Below are 15,274 nucleotides of genomic sequence, written 5' to 3' on the forward strand. Positions count from 1 at the left end.
CGCGGCGGCACTACTGCGAGGCGGCCAACAAGGAGGACGACCCCAACTTCTTCAAGATGGTGGAGGGCTTCTTCGACCGTGGCGCCAGCATCGTAGAGGACAAGCTGGTGGAGGGGCTGCGCACCCGCGAGAGCATGGAGGAGCGGCGGCACCGCGTCCGCGGCATTCTGCGCATCATCAAGCCCTGCAACCACGTGCTTAGCGTCTCCTTCCCCATCAAGCGTGACAACGGCGAGTGGGAAGTGATCGAGGGCTACCGGGCGCAGCACAGCCAGCACCGCACCCCCTGCAAGGGAGGTGAGAGCCGCGCCGCCCCTCCCCGCGCGAGGCCCCGGGTTCGGGGAGGGGCCCGCCGGGGGCCGCGCCGGGCGGCCCCGGAACGCCCCGTGCTGAGGCCGAGGGGACGGGGGCGGGGTACGCGGTGCACAGGGGTGGGCCGGCCCAGGCTGGCGGCGTGCCTCTCGGAGCGGCCGTTGGTGTGGAGCTGCGGGCTGCGAGGACGGCGGGGCCCTGGGGACCGTTAGAGAGTGTAGCGCTCCGCGCCGCGGCTCCTCCGGCGCTCCGTGTGCGCCGCGCTGCGTGCCGGCGGTGCGGGCGGGAGGCGGAGCTGGCCGTGCCCGCTCGGCACAGCGCCGTGACAAGTTCCACAGCAGAGTGGGGAGTGTGCTGTGAGGTATCCGCAGCCAGGCAGCTGCGCTGTGGGTACACGGAGGCCCCGTCCTTGCGGCACAGCCGGTCCTGCTGACACGGCTCCCGCCTTCCTAAAGTCCCAGGCGTGCACTGCCCGGAGTCCCACAGCAACCTGTGGTGGTGGCTGACGAGGTTGCCCACAGCACACTGGCGTGCCCAGCTGCCCTCACTATCATTTGCTGTAAGACACCGGTGGCTGTCGCACTGCTGATCTGTCGTCGCTTACGTTATTCTTCTGTTTGCTGCTGCTGTTCACACAAAGCCCTTTTCGATACTGCCTGTGCGGGTAATGGAGCACAGCTCAGGAACAAATAAAATTACAAGATGCTATTTAAGGTCTAGCGTGACGTATTGGAAGCTATCAGCACTGCTCAGAACCAGAGGAATGTTTGTTTTCACAGTGAAGAATTACAAAACACTCTGCATGAGAATAAACAATCGATTGGGCTATCAGATACCCTCTGTTCTGACACCAGCATCTCTGTAAATCCTCAGCAGAATTCCCTGATTTTCAGCAGCATCTCTTAGGCCTGTCTGCTCTGACCCTGGAGCCAGCACTGTAGCATGTGTGGAAAGTTACAACTATGCCCTTTAGGCTGTGTTCCATGGCTGCTTCCTCAATCCAGTAGGCTCGTGGATTTACTGCTTGATGCTATGGGCAACTGTACTTCTTGGAGTCTCAGATAAGATCCTAAAGATGCAAAAAGTAAATAATGTGGCTCTTGAGATACAATACTCATGCACTGAAAATTTCAAGGCAGTAGGAAATCACAGCTGAGGAAAACAGCCAGCCCCAAGGGTATGTCTTCCTCCTGTGCCGTTCCCCCGCATGGGTTAGGGGAGGAGTTGTAAATATTTCCTTTCCCCTCTATTCAGTGTGATTGCAAATGAATTTCACCTTCCAATACTGTCTAGGAGTTTGCTTACTGTCAGGTGACAGACCAGGTTTTATAGTTCATTTAAACAGGATGTGAGATGTGATACGTGTAGATAGACTGCTTGAGACCTGCTATTAAAAAGGTGTGCAAACCAGAACATTTCTTCTGCTAGGAAAAGGCGTGATAAAGTTATTTCTGCATCCTTCTGCTCCAACAACAGGAGCTTCTGTCTAAAAGTTATTTTTAAACTAGAATCTTGGTAGATTCCTGAGGAGGAAAAAAAACCAACAAAAACAAATACACAAAGCCCAGAGCAATGTAGCTCAAACTCCCTAGTATGAAATGGAAAAACTTGCTGCAGTGGGTGTCCCACGCACTCTGAGTCCAGAGTACAGTGTAAGTGATTCGCACCAGCAAGAAGCAGCAAGGGACATAAGGTCACCTTTTAAAAGAAGGGGGTGAGTTGGCAGCTGGAAGGCTTTCAGAGCAGTAGGAGGAACATAGCTCCTAACATCTCAGATGTAGCCTTGTGAAGTTTGGCTTTGCACTTCCTGAAAAGTAACTTGATAAATTGTTCCCCGTACCAAATGTTATGTTTTTAAGGACATATATTTTGTACTGAATCTTTAGTTAACTGCTCGGTAATCACTAGCAAATCGGTATTCTTTGTCATCTCTGTCACTCTTTGAAGGAGCATTGTACCTTAAACTCTCATCTTCCTTGTATTCCTTGAGCTTTAGATATTGTATCAATTGTAATTGGATTTAGGTTTTCATCTTTAGGAATGTTTACAGAAAAAAGTACATGGCAGGCTTATTAATAAGCTTTGTTAGAAGAATGTTAAATACCATTCTCTTTGCAGCTTAGACAGATGATGGAAGAACACTTGAAGATTCAAGTATGGGGTGCAGGAAATAAATGGTTTTAGTATTTTCAAGGTTGTCATCTAGTTTTACTCCTTATTTCTGGACACATACTAAAATTCTTCATTAATGATTGTATGTTACTTCTTCATACCTTTTTGTTTATGTTCATTCACAGATTTAACCACGAACTAACCAAGAATTTATACTGGTAATCAAATACTTTTTTTTTATTTGAATGCTGTAAACCTGGAGAGAGCTCAGTTATTGGGGGAACAGAGACTGAATAATTTTTAGTAATTCTGCACTTTAAGCAGCACCTTACCATTTCTATTAAACATCTGTGTTTATAGCTTAGCATTATAGCAGTTAGAATCTGTTTCTTTCAGTTACTGATGTCATCTTCAATTTTTTTTTGCCTGTACTTTCACCCTTTGGTGAAAACTCAGTCCCTGCCTAGTAGTCCAGCCCTAATCTGGAAAGTGCCAAACTTCTTAAAGCAAGGTTGACCTTTATAAAGCAGATTTAAAACTTAAAGTGCATGCAGATGATACCTGCCACTAGAAACTGAGCCGTTCCTTTACTGCTGGTCCTCTGTACCTCCTTCTCTGGTCATTTCTGCTGCCTGCAATTAGGCAGAACTCAGCAGAGCAAATGCCATAAGAGGCTTGCCTTGAAAGTCAGGGTCCTGAGCAGGTGACTGGCCTGATACAGAGATGGAATGGCAGAGCACATGGGTTGGGCTGGATGATGGCAAATTCAAGATTAGTCCTCAGTTTTTGTGTAGACAAGCTTATGTACCTCAGTAGAAACTTGGCTGTCATATTCCTGAACAAATATGACACTCTTAATAGCCTACTTCTAACATCCTAATACATAGTTAATATAATAGGAAATTATTTAATAGCTAACTTATCTCACTCTCCTCTGCCACCAAGTGGGTCTAGAAACACAAGCCAACTTGATTGTGTTAGGGACTGTCGCTGCACATAACTCTGGGTCAAGAGAAGTGCTTTTTAGGAAAACGGAGCACTACATACAAAACATGCTTTTTTCAGTTTATAACTTTGGTATTTGTTTTTCACATCACTGAGGGAGAGAACAATAGAAATAACTTTCTGCATCTTGTAACACTTAATTTTTAGATATATGAATTCTTGACTCGGAAGACTGCAAACCTTTGCAACTCAGGAAGGTAGCAATTCTTTTTCTTTTGACATGTTTCTTTCCTGTTCTTCAGGAATCTTTCCAAAATGGTCACAAATTTAAGTGATAGATCTCCCAACACACAAATCTAGAGTTTAAACACTCAGTTTTCTGCAAGTGAGCTGTTTGCTGGACTGGAAACTAATTGAGTACTTCCTCATTCTATTGAGAACATATTACTGAACTACAGAATTGTAGGGGTTGCAAGGAACCTCTGGAGATCATAGAGTCCAACCTCCCCCCCCCCCGCTAGAGCAGGTTGCCTTCAGTAGGATATGTAGGAAAGTATCCAGGCAGGTTTTGAGTATCTCCAGAGAAGGAGACTCCACAGCTGCTCTGGGCAGAAGCTTTTCCTCGTGTTCCTTTGGAACTTCCTGGGTTCCAGTTTGTGCCCACTGCCTCTTGACCTGTTGCTGGGCACCACCAGAAAGAGCCTGGCCCCATCCTCTTGGCACCAGCCCTTCGGATATTTATGGACATGAGCAGTTTTCTTGCATGGAGGACCTCAAATTACTTATGATCCCAACTGAGCATTGCTAAGACGGGGCTGATGCTCATGGTAGCTGGATCCATGCTGTGGGTCAGATTATTCTTTCCCTTGCTTATGTAGTGGCTTGCGTGCTAGTGGCCAGCACTAACAGGAAACCACAGCTGCTCTTATTCATTGCACTGACAGCTGGCTGAAGAACTAAAGCAAACCAAATAGGGTACAGGAAATGAAATGGCTGAATACAGATGACTCCATTGAAAAGTATCCACACAGTTACTATTTAAAATAGTGAATCTTTGTAAATAATTTTATCAGGTTCTATGGAAGGTATAAAATTGCTTAAGCTGCTCTTTCATGTGACTGCTGACAACTGTCTTAATTCATAGGTTAGCGGGAAGGACTAGATTAGTATAAATAACCATTGTGCAAATACGAATAAGCTTATTGAGTTCCTACCTGCTCAGTAGTATGGAACTGATTCCATGTTTGCTAGGCAGCACTTACTGTGGGCATACAGCTATAAAATGGTTTTAAAACTTTTTAAGGCCTTTTCATGTTAGCTGACTGCACAACAGGCCTGTTATCAATGAAACCAAATAAATCCGAGTTGGGAAACAGCCTACCTTTTGTTTGTGCTCACCCAGATTGCCCTGAGTCTTATCTGCTTCCTCAGTTCAGAGAAATTTTAAAATCTTCTTTAGTTCCAGGGTAGATTCTGACTTATATTTATATAGGGGTCTCGGAAAACTTTGTCATACGTTACTTCAAAAATAATGTTTATGCTGTGTAGTAGAATACAGATTACCTGTTTCACTTGCTCAGTTGACTTGGAGTCAGATGAATCTGATGATTTTCTGTGTGGTGCTGCTTTGGCTGGTTCGTGGAAGGTGCTTTTTTCAGAATTACAAAACTATCCTATTTTCTGGCTTTGGCTGCTTTTCTTCTGCCTATCAGCATTTTTCCTTCTCACTTGACCCAAGTTCATGTTAATGAGCTTCTTGCTGCATAAGGTGACATCTGTTCATCTTACCCTTGCTGCGGTTTTCACATTGCACCAATCTATGGCTCAAGCTGATCTCAGCATCCAGTCATCAAAGAGCTGCAGTTGTGCAGGTAACTTTGAAGCATCTTGCATAGATGCTGGTAGCCTTGTCTGCAACAGACCAGTACAATCCCTAGTGTTGGCTTGGCTGCCATGACACGGTTTATTCCCCTATGGAAGTGCGAGAAATTAGGGATAGTAATGTAAGGCACCTTTACTTCAGCAGATCTATGTTGATCTGGGGTTGCTTTGGTGGCTTAACTATTTTGCTTGAAAGTTCTGAGGTCATGTCTGTCCCAGTTGGTCTTAGAGGATAAGGTATGGAAATGCATCTTACGGTCATATGAAAGATAGAACAATAAATAGACCACCAGCAACCTGAAATAAACCATGGAAACAGGTCTAATATTGAAGGAATTTGAGAGTTAAATGCAAAAATGATAATTAGCCTAACTCTGATAACACTTGCAGTCTTACAGCTAAAGCTTATGAGTGCCTTATTTTCATAGGTTTCTGTTTTCTTACTGTAAGATAACAAACTTTAAAATTAGTCCAGTAATGGATATGTAGATAAATGGCAGATCAAAAAAGCAGGATAGGGAATGTGCAGCCTGTGCTTTTGCTGTCCTTTTTTAAACTAGTTACAATTTTCAGTGTACCATTAGCAATGTTTTTTTGCCACTGATACTCTTGTAGCAAGCTATGCCTCCTTCTGGCTTTGAGTCTTTCTAGTCTCTGCTTTCTCATGCAGTCATCTCACTCAGCTTGTGCAGTAGCCAGCTTTGTCCTTGATTTAAATAGTTGTTTTCCCTTGCTACTGTTGGCTCCTTGTCTATTTATAGAGAAAGCTCTCAGCATTGGGCTTGCTGGATAAACACATGGGGGAGTGAGGAAGGGAAACCTCTCGCCTGAGTTTCCCTCACGTTCTCTGGGTCATCCTGGCAGGTATTCTGTACATCTGATTTGCATGAATTGCATCAGCTCCTTCTCTTTAGGATCTAAACTCTTAGGCACAGCGTAGAGTTTACCTGCTTCATGTCAGCGCTGCGGTGGCTTACTGTTTTGTGGCGCCAGTGGCATCTGAACTGGCCATGTCCAGCCTGTTATTTCCACCCTCTGCACACACCCATGCTGATGGTATTAATATCTGCATGGAAGCAGTGTCACTGCCTCTCTGTGACAGTCCTTACCTACCACTACGTTGTCCTTAGTGCAGCTGGATGGACAACCTCATCCTTTAGATAGTGCCAAGGTAACTCTGTAGGTAAGATACAACTTCCTAGCAGTATTCTACATGCATACATTCAGGTAGGATGTGCCTGCCCAGTGGTATACGACATTTGCCATATTCACCTTTAAAAGTGCAAGATCTTACTTGTGCCCCCACAGGCTTGTTGTAATGTAATATTCTTGGCTTTTCTCTGCACAGAATGAAATGGACTTACGTGCATGTATATTTATACACATTTCAAGTAATAGAACAGCTTGGTAATAGTACACAGGGAGCTGTATACTGAAACGTTCAGTCTGGTTAAGTACCTTAATGATCTCTAAAGAGATACTTCTGGATAGATCAGAATGGTGGGAAGCATCTCCCCTGTCCCAGGTTGTAGCTGGTTAATCTTGTACGTGAAGAACCAAATACTGTTATCTCCTCCCTCAGCAGTTAGTGAATTGAATCTAGGGATGAGTAATTCTTGCATCTGATTGTTGTACAATATTCTTATTTTCCAGCACTGAATTACTCATCCTGCTTTGCTAGAGATTTGTCTGGAACTTCTTAGTCTTCCATAATTACTAACTTGTCATTGTACTGTTTACCGCACTTTAAATATGGTAAATAAGGTTGAGTAGTTTCTTTATAGGGAAGACTGAAAGGATTGCTGGTATTTTTTTTTTCTGGACTTAAAAAATATACTTGTTCTGAAAGAGCCTAAGGATTGCTTGGAAGATCTGTTCCTACTGTGTTACGTATGTACGTGTAGTGATTATGCAGAGTTTGAAATTAGTACAATCTGTAGTCTCATTCGTTTACTTCTCCAATTTCATCTAAATGAAACTGATAAACATAATCTAGAGATGAAGAACTGAGGCATTGTAATAAATGCTGGAGTTGATTTATGGATTCTTTGGAATAGTTTGAACAAGGTGGGCGTTCTTACTGAATCTCTGGATATAGTGTCAGCCTTTGGGTGGGGTCAGACTAGCTGCTAACCCACATAGCCGCTGCAGAACGCAGTGTTGCTGATTGGGAGAGTAATACAGCCATAGTGAGTCCTAAAAAGTTTCGGACAAGATCATAAAACTTGTTCAGCTGTGTGCTGTATAGATAGTGTAGGATGGCTCTGCCCTGAAATGCCTGCTGCGATGAGCAAGCATTTTGCAGACATAGGTGAGCTGAACAAATGCACCATCTGAACAGGAGTAGTGACCTGTAAAATAACCAATTAAGTTTCAAAGCTCAAATGATAATCACAACTAGAAGAGAACACTGAAGTCAGTGCAGGACAAAAGCCTCAGTTAGGCAAGAATAATTTGGACTGAGATACTAATCTCTTCTGTGTTGTGGTGAAGTTGAGAGACTTGCTAAGATTAGCAAGACGCTCAGTGCAGGAGGAGCAGCTTGCTGAGTGTTTTGCTTCGTTGCTATGGCAATACTTTAGTTTTGAGACTTGGCTTTGAGTGCTTCATGCTCGTTAGTGGTAAGAGCGTATGTTGGTACTATCATTTGTCATCGCTGCACTAGAAGATCAGGAAACAATGACATCAACTTTCCTAAGTGTGTGGTATTACATTTAAACAGATTCTTAGGCATGATAGAAGAGTGATAATCATCCTCCAAAAGTTGATGGTTCTGTACGCAGCTTTTACTAAGGCAGCATAACACATGCTGAGTGTGATGGAACAGGCTGGAATCTGCAACATAAAATCTAGGAGAGTGTGTAGCCTTTTTTTAAAATAAAAAAATCTTTGTTGCATGGCCTGTTAGTACAGTCCTTGGTACAGACCTGCTGATTAGAATGGTAACTGATCACTATAATCACGGCATCCAAAATGCAATCATACTACTGCTTTGACATTTGTTTCAGAAAGTACCGTACTTTGAGAGCTTTGCTGCCTCTTTTTGGAAAAGTGAAAATGAATGCATAACATCTAAGAATCTAAGCTCATATCATAAGCAAATTTTACTTTGACCATAACAAGCTATGAGCTCAGTGCAGGAGGTAATCGGATGAAGTATATCTCCACAATACAAGTCAGAAAACGGAAGCTTTAAAAGCTAGGGCAATGCAAAGCCTGACCTTTCTGCTGACCAGTAATGAAACAACATTAAAATGAAAATATTTCCTCATATGGAATGTCTTGCGCATAGAAAAACAAACTCAGGCTTAGCGTGCTGTTTAACTTCTTGGGGTGGGGCGAGGAAGGAGAATTCTTAACTAGAACAAGAATCTGTATGTTTTTGCAATGAAAAGTATTTTCCATGGCAGTGACTCATACTGTAACTGGAGGCTTTCTTCAAATTATGTTGTCTGGCTAGCTTGCTGTGAGAGTCCCGAGTTTCCAGAGTCTTACTGTGTGGAACATACTAGGATTCAAAAAACAGTAAGGCTGCGTAGTGGTTGCTTTCACTGCTCATGTATTAAGAATCTTTAAAAGCAAACAAACAAAAAACAACCACAAAAACCCACAACAATTCTTTATCTGTGTATATGGTCCATTTTTAGAATCAGGCTGTTGAATGCATAGCAACACTGCCAAAAAAGCCATGCAAATGAATGGCAATGCTCTCCTCCTGCCAAATTAGGAAGCCGTCAAACTAAATTCCTCTCACATCTAAATAGAACAGAAATTAAGTCTTTTATCTTTGTGCATCCCCTTGCAGTTGGAATGTACAGCATTCTCAGATGCTTGGTTCTCATCAGTCCTACCAGCTTAGCACAAAAAACTTCCCTGTTGAGAGATGGGTGTGCTGCAAAAGAATGAGCTCCTGCAAATTAGTAACTAACCAAGCCGTGAAACAGAATGAACTGTTAGCACATCTTAAACGTTAACCACCCATGCCACAGGGGGCAGGAACTTCCTGTCAGGGAGCCTGATATCCACACCGTGATCTATCCACACCTGACATCATAATAAAACGTTTTAGCAGATAAACTGGAATAAAGTGCCTAGTGAGGTTGATTCAAGTCAGATTTTACTAGTCTCTCATTTACAACAATAAGCCATGTGACAAGCCATTTCAATTAAAACTATTTAAGGCTAAATTCTGCTCAAAATATAAAGCTGCCCAGAAAAGGATAATTTTAGCCTCAAATCTAAAAGCAGTCCCTATTCTGCTGTATGTATATGGGTGATAAGTAGGTGTTTCAGCTGAAAGCACATAGATACTTCATTAGCCTTGGGGCTTTTTCCCTAATTCACTTGCTATAAAAGTTTAATGTTTGTTACAGTAAAGTTTACGGCAACCCGTGACTGTACTGCAATGAAACTGGAGATTCTGCGTGAGTCTTGAATCAGACTACTCATTGTTCACCTATTCATACTGCATCCTCCATATGAAGTGTGAGGGAGCTAATCTTTCCTTTTGTATTTTGGTTTCCTGTTAAAACTGTACAAAACAACTATCCTGAGCTATTTAACCTCCTACTGCTTTCTGTGTATCAGTAAACAACACATTGGGTGCCTGCAGGAGCAGTATTGGCAGAACACCTTTGTGTACACAGCTTGGTGAAGCCTGAGTAACTATGTGGGTTGCATCAGTAGTGTCCTGGTTCTGGTGGGGCTGGAGGGGAAGAGTTCACTCCTGCTCAGCAGGGTTTGGGGCTTCAGACTTTGCTGGCTCCAGCAGTGCTCTGTAGGAGACCTTCCCCAGAGCATACCTGCAGGGCCAGGAGGGACCACCATCCCCAGCCAGGACAGTCAGTGACTCCATGGGGTTTGCTCTTGCTCAAGGTGCCATAAAAGGTTAACTGCTCCTCTGAAAGATCCAAGACCTGCTAAAAAAGCATGTATGTTTTATCTTCAGCTGTTGTGTTGGACTTTAATAGATCCCATATTTCAAAGATTCATTCCTTTGAGAGAGGTTATTGAAATCCCAGGAGTAACACCTTTACATCTATCTGCCTAAGTCAAAAACTAGTTAATTTGCCTTTGGGGACCACCCTTCCCCCATATACACACTAAATCTAATTCTGTTCTGTGGAGGACTGGGCCTTTCTTTTCCCAGTTGAACAGGCATAAGAAAGCACAGCTTGGCCCTCAGCTTTGTGCAGCACTCAGTTCCTCCGAAACTGGGATGGTTTCCAGATGATTCAGGCCTGGCTTTCAGAGTGGCACAGTGCTTTAGTCTGGATAATGTATGCTGGCTTTTTTCACTCCTAAGGACCTGAATATGGTCTTCTCTTTACATAATAAGGAATTAGTAATGCCTTGTCCTAGCCTCTAAAGGACACTCTGTGCCTGCTACAATCCACTGTGAAAATTGGCACAACCTACTGCCAAGGATTTGGGAAGTGGAGGGAGGAGAGAATAAATCCTCCAGGATTCTGTTGTCTAGTTAGTGATGTAGGAGAAGCTTGGATAGAAGCTCACATATAGGTAGGGGTTTTTTTTTTTTTTTGCTTTCCCATGACTTTGGGCATTGAATTGGTCCTAAACTTCGTCTTTAGGCTTCTGCATGTATGCATCCTATCAGTTTGGCCAAAAAAATATTTTCTGTTATGCATCTACCACCAGAATACATGCATTTTAACATTAAATTCAGTCAATCTACTGGGCAGCTACAGCCCATTTTTAGAAGATGTGCAAGAGTCAGGCAGGTGACAAATCTCCCAGCCCTTGTGTAATCATTTTCTGCTAAGTTCTGAAGAACTTTGAAGGCTGTGGTCTCTTATTTTTTGCACCCTCACTGCTGTCAGACCACAGCAATTTGTTTGAATTTGCATTGAGACCATTTGTCAGCACATGCTGCTGGATGACTAAGAGCAGGAAATACAAGAGAGGGCAGACATCCACACACTGTGGGATGGGTGGCGTGGTCACACATGAGCTGGCTGGGATAGAGTTATTCCATCGCAATGTTTTGAACAGATTTGAATTAGAGGAGTGGCTTGCAGCTTTCTGTTACATAGCAGTGCTTAGTAGTCAGAGCTCTGATGCTGCGTATGGTTTTGTTGGACTACAGCCAACACATGGCAACTTAACAGGAGCTTGCATTACTCTAGCAAGATCTTGATTTTAACATGCACTGGTAAGTTACATTCAGGTACACAGTTGATCTTGTATAAACAGTGAATGAAGTTCAAAGCTAAAGATCGTATGGAATGCTGATGAGCCTTATCAACCTCTCAAGAACTCTGCTCTAGGTTATCTATCAGCCTGGTTTGTCTTCCTCTCAAGGTTGATTGGTTCTGTTAAACTTCTTAACAGAATTGCTGAAGTCTTGAATTCTAGGTCAAGAATGAATAGATAAGTAGGAGAATGGGGGATTGTTCTCCAAGTTCTAAAGCAAGTAAGTTGTTAAATATGGGCCTGGGGTTAACCTTCCCAATTTATAAGTACACGTGAAGTTGTTCAGTGAATTCTTTTTTTTCTCCCGTCTTCTGCAGGTATTCGTTACAGCTTGGATGTTAGTGTGGATGAAGTGAAAGCCTTAGCATCATTAATGACATACAAATGTGCTGTGGTTGGTAAGTGATGATTTTTCAAGCAAAGATACAATCTTTAATTGCTATCAGTGCTGATGTAATATACAGAAAAGCATCTGAAGGATTAAGTTTTAGACACTAATCTGATTAAAATCTTTAGCAATTTAGGAAACAAAAATATAGGGACCAAAAGAAATTGCATATATTCCCTCTGCTGTTACTGCAGACACCTGGGCCTGAATAAAGTTGCATTTTCATTTGGAAAGTCCAAATTCTCGTAGCTACTCCCCTGTAGTGCTTCTTGAACTCAAATGTGTAACAAACCTTTATTAGTAGGCTCCTAATTTTAGGGGACCAGATAGAGGCTGTAAAGGATTCAGACAGGGAAGCTGTGGAGGTGGAGGAGCAATAAACTTTCTTTACAGGTTATAATGAAGTACAATTTATACGTGGCTGCTAAAGTGTAGGGCAGGTTGGAGAGAATCTGTACGCTGTCTGTAAACAACATCCCCTTGAGCATAGCGGTGCATCACTTAGGACTTATAAATTTGAGATAAAACAGTAAAATATAAGCTGTAGCACCTTGTAGAAATAAGTTAAGCTCAAAAACTTACAACATAGAAAATTCAAATGATGAACTCTGGAATTTGAAAGACCAATTTCAAGTTGCCCATGAAAGATTTCCTGTTTTAATAGCACCCAGATCAGATTATAACTTACGCTTGTGAAGACCTAAATGGGGCAAAAACTCAATTCTCATCAGAAAAAAAAAAATCAAACATATTTGCTCACACATTATTGATGTGCTCTGCCTTTACTGTCAAAAAAATAAAATTATTTTCCTTCACATTCCTGTAGATGTGCCATTTGGTGGAGCAAAGGCTGGTGTGAAGATCAATCCCAAGAACTACACAGTAAGCTTAATCATAGACTAAAAAAGTTAACTGCAGTACTGAAGCCTGCCAGCTTCAGCACTTCAGCTCCTACTGGCTCTAAGGGTATTACTGATCACTTGAGACTTCCTGCCACTTCTGCCTCTGTAGAGGTAGAGTTTGGCTTGTGCTTGCAGTAGGTACAAAACGGATCTGTGTTTCAAAGGTTGAATCCTTCAGTTACTTAGTTGGTACTTTTTTTCTTGAAGTCAGAAGACTACAAGTAATTTGGAACCTGTTTGTTTTTTTTTTTTAAGTTGATATTGTTACTAAAGTCTCACATTTAATTGTTTCTAGAGAAGAAGCTAGTGTTTCTGTTCATATTGACAAATAGTTTTATGCTTCATTAAACCTTTTAACGCATTGTTCCAGTTTAAGTGGTAACTAGGCTTATAAAAAGCTTATTGCAGGCTTGCCTTCTTTCCCCAGTTAAAATAACTTACATAGAAAAGATACCAGATATTCTAAGCTCAAAACTCTATAAGGATTTGTGCGAGGTAATTAAACTGTGTTGATTATATAACGTAACGCCCAGGCTGGCTACTGCTGTCACTAGGTATAAATCTCTCACATAGGATATCAGATTTGTGTGGTGGAAATCTCTGCACAGGTGGTTCTTCTGTGCTGCACTCTTGACTTGTCAAAGATCAGAATGTACAGAAAGAAAGTCAAACATTTCCTTGTACTGTCTGAATACCAAGGGTATGTTAGGGAATGGTATATGAACTGTATAGGCATATGAGTCATCCATCATTCTAGAAAAAAAGTGTCGTCTTATACTTGGGCATAAGCTTTAGCAAGTAGTCATGAACACTAACGATTTCTTGTAATGTTTATTACATTTTCTCTCTAGGACAATGAATTGGAGAAAATCACAAGAAGGTTTACCATGGAGCTGGCAAAAAAAGGTTTCATTGGTAAGCTGTGTACAATTTTACTATAAAGATTAGGAATCTGATTTATTGTTCGTTAGCAGCATCCACTAAACAGTATGCTTAAAATAGTTTCATTTGAGGTCTGTAAATAATTTTTATGTAATAGTTCCAGCAAAATGCTGCCAAGACTTGAGTCATTGCAACTTAATTGTAAGGGGAACTGTATCTTAACTTTTCTTTGTGAGCTGTATTCTGCTCTGAAAAGCCACAAGAGCTGAGCTTGTTTCTCTTAGAAACCCATTTTAAAAGTTGTGATCAAACCTGTTGCAATGCTAATTTCTAGTATCAAGCTGTTTCTCTGTGACTGTAGTCTCAGCTGAGGCTTTTGGCATACATCTGAGGAAACAAAGGAAGGAAGTGGAAGGTCCACCCCAGAGAAAGTTGATTACTTCACCCATGACAACCTCAGGCTGCAGGGGAAGCGCAGGCAAGAACTATGAGTGCCTGTTGTAACAGAACCTACGGTTGTTACTATGTAGTTTTCATAAGCCTCTTCCAAATACTTATGAAACAACTTTGTAGAGGCAGAGTTGGATTTTAAAATCTTGCTGAGTGAGTGAGACTCTGATCTTAAATAGGTTGGATAAATGCTAAATTTAGTTACCTAGAAAAAAACAGAACTTGCTTTTATTGCAGCAATGTGTGAAAGTTCTCTCAAAAGCCTAAGAAAGATGTAACGCCTCTTGAAGGTAGGGTAAAAATCAAATGTATGTGCTGCAGTGCAATGTCCTGGCCATAGGAGTGGCCTATCTTCAATTTTTAAATAGAAATTTTAAACTTAGCCAGTTGCAAAAAGAAAATTCTAATGCAAAAAAAAAAAAAAATAAATAACAGCATGGTAAATAGAAATCATACGTAAATATTGCCCTTCTTCTTGTTACAGTGATGATCATTGAAGAAGTATAACTATGCTTTTGATGGATTATTTTACTGAGTTGTGACAAACTGATGTTTATTTTACTGAACATCTTGTGTGAAAGGTTGATGGTTTTGACAGTATTGTACAAATGCATAATGTAGCACTTAAAACTGAACTGAATCCAAAAGAATCAGTTCCTTGAGAAACGAACAGAGGATTAAGCAGGAAAACAGCTCTCCTCTGCCAAGATCTGCTCAATTCCCAGGGGAATAATATTTGAAGATAACTATTAATGTGTGATCCTTAAAAGTTGTTTTCACTATTGCCAACAGGTCCTGGAGTTGATGTGCCTGCTCCTGATATGAGCACAGGGGAGAGGGAGATGTCCTGGATTGCTGACACTTATGCCAGTACAATAGGACACTATGTAAGTTTTGAGCAGAGGCTTTGAAATATTAAAGCTTTCTAAGCCTTTGCAGAACTACTTCTATCTAGAAATTTATTACTGTGATGCTTAATCATATAGTTTTATTTGATTATGTGGATCTAAATATATTTTCAAAAACTGTAACAACTTAATTGATGCAAGGTTTTTAGGGTAGAGTTGAAGAAAAACAACTTTAAAGGTTAATGCTTTTTATATTTGGCTTAAATTAAGTTTGTTTGTAACTGATTGTGACTGTTCAGCAAAAAATTATGTATTGTTTTTAAAGGTCTCATTTTATGTTT

The 15,274-nt window shown here is 41.6% G+C and overlaps 1 protein-coding gene across 1 annotated transcript in view; it reads left to right on the top strand.

Annotated features, from left to right (window-relative positions):
* The window catches only part of GLUD1 (glutamate dehydrogenase 1), a gene marked incomplete at its 5' end in the record, with an annotated part of 31,268 nt that continues 15,994 nt past the window's right edge, over positions 1-15,274 (top strand). Inside the window, 5 exon segments of the mRNA XM_021399304.1 lie at positions 1-297; positions 11,781-11,861; positions 12,678-12,733; positions 13,605-13,668; positions 14,878-14,972. Coding sequence (XP_021254979.1) covers positions 1-297; positions 11,781-11,861; positions 12,678-12,733; positions 13,605-13,668; positions 14,878-14,972 — 593 coding nt within the window.

Source organism: Numida meleagris, chromosome 5 (assembly GCF_002078875.1).
Source record: "Numida meleagris isolate 19003 breed g44 Domestic line chromosome 5, NumMel1.0, whole genome shotgun sequence".
Lineage (NCBI taxonomy): Eukaryota > Metazoa > Chordata > Aves > Galliformes > Numididae > Numida > Numida meleagris.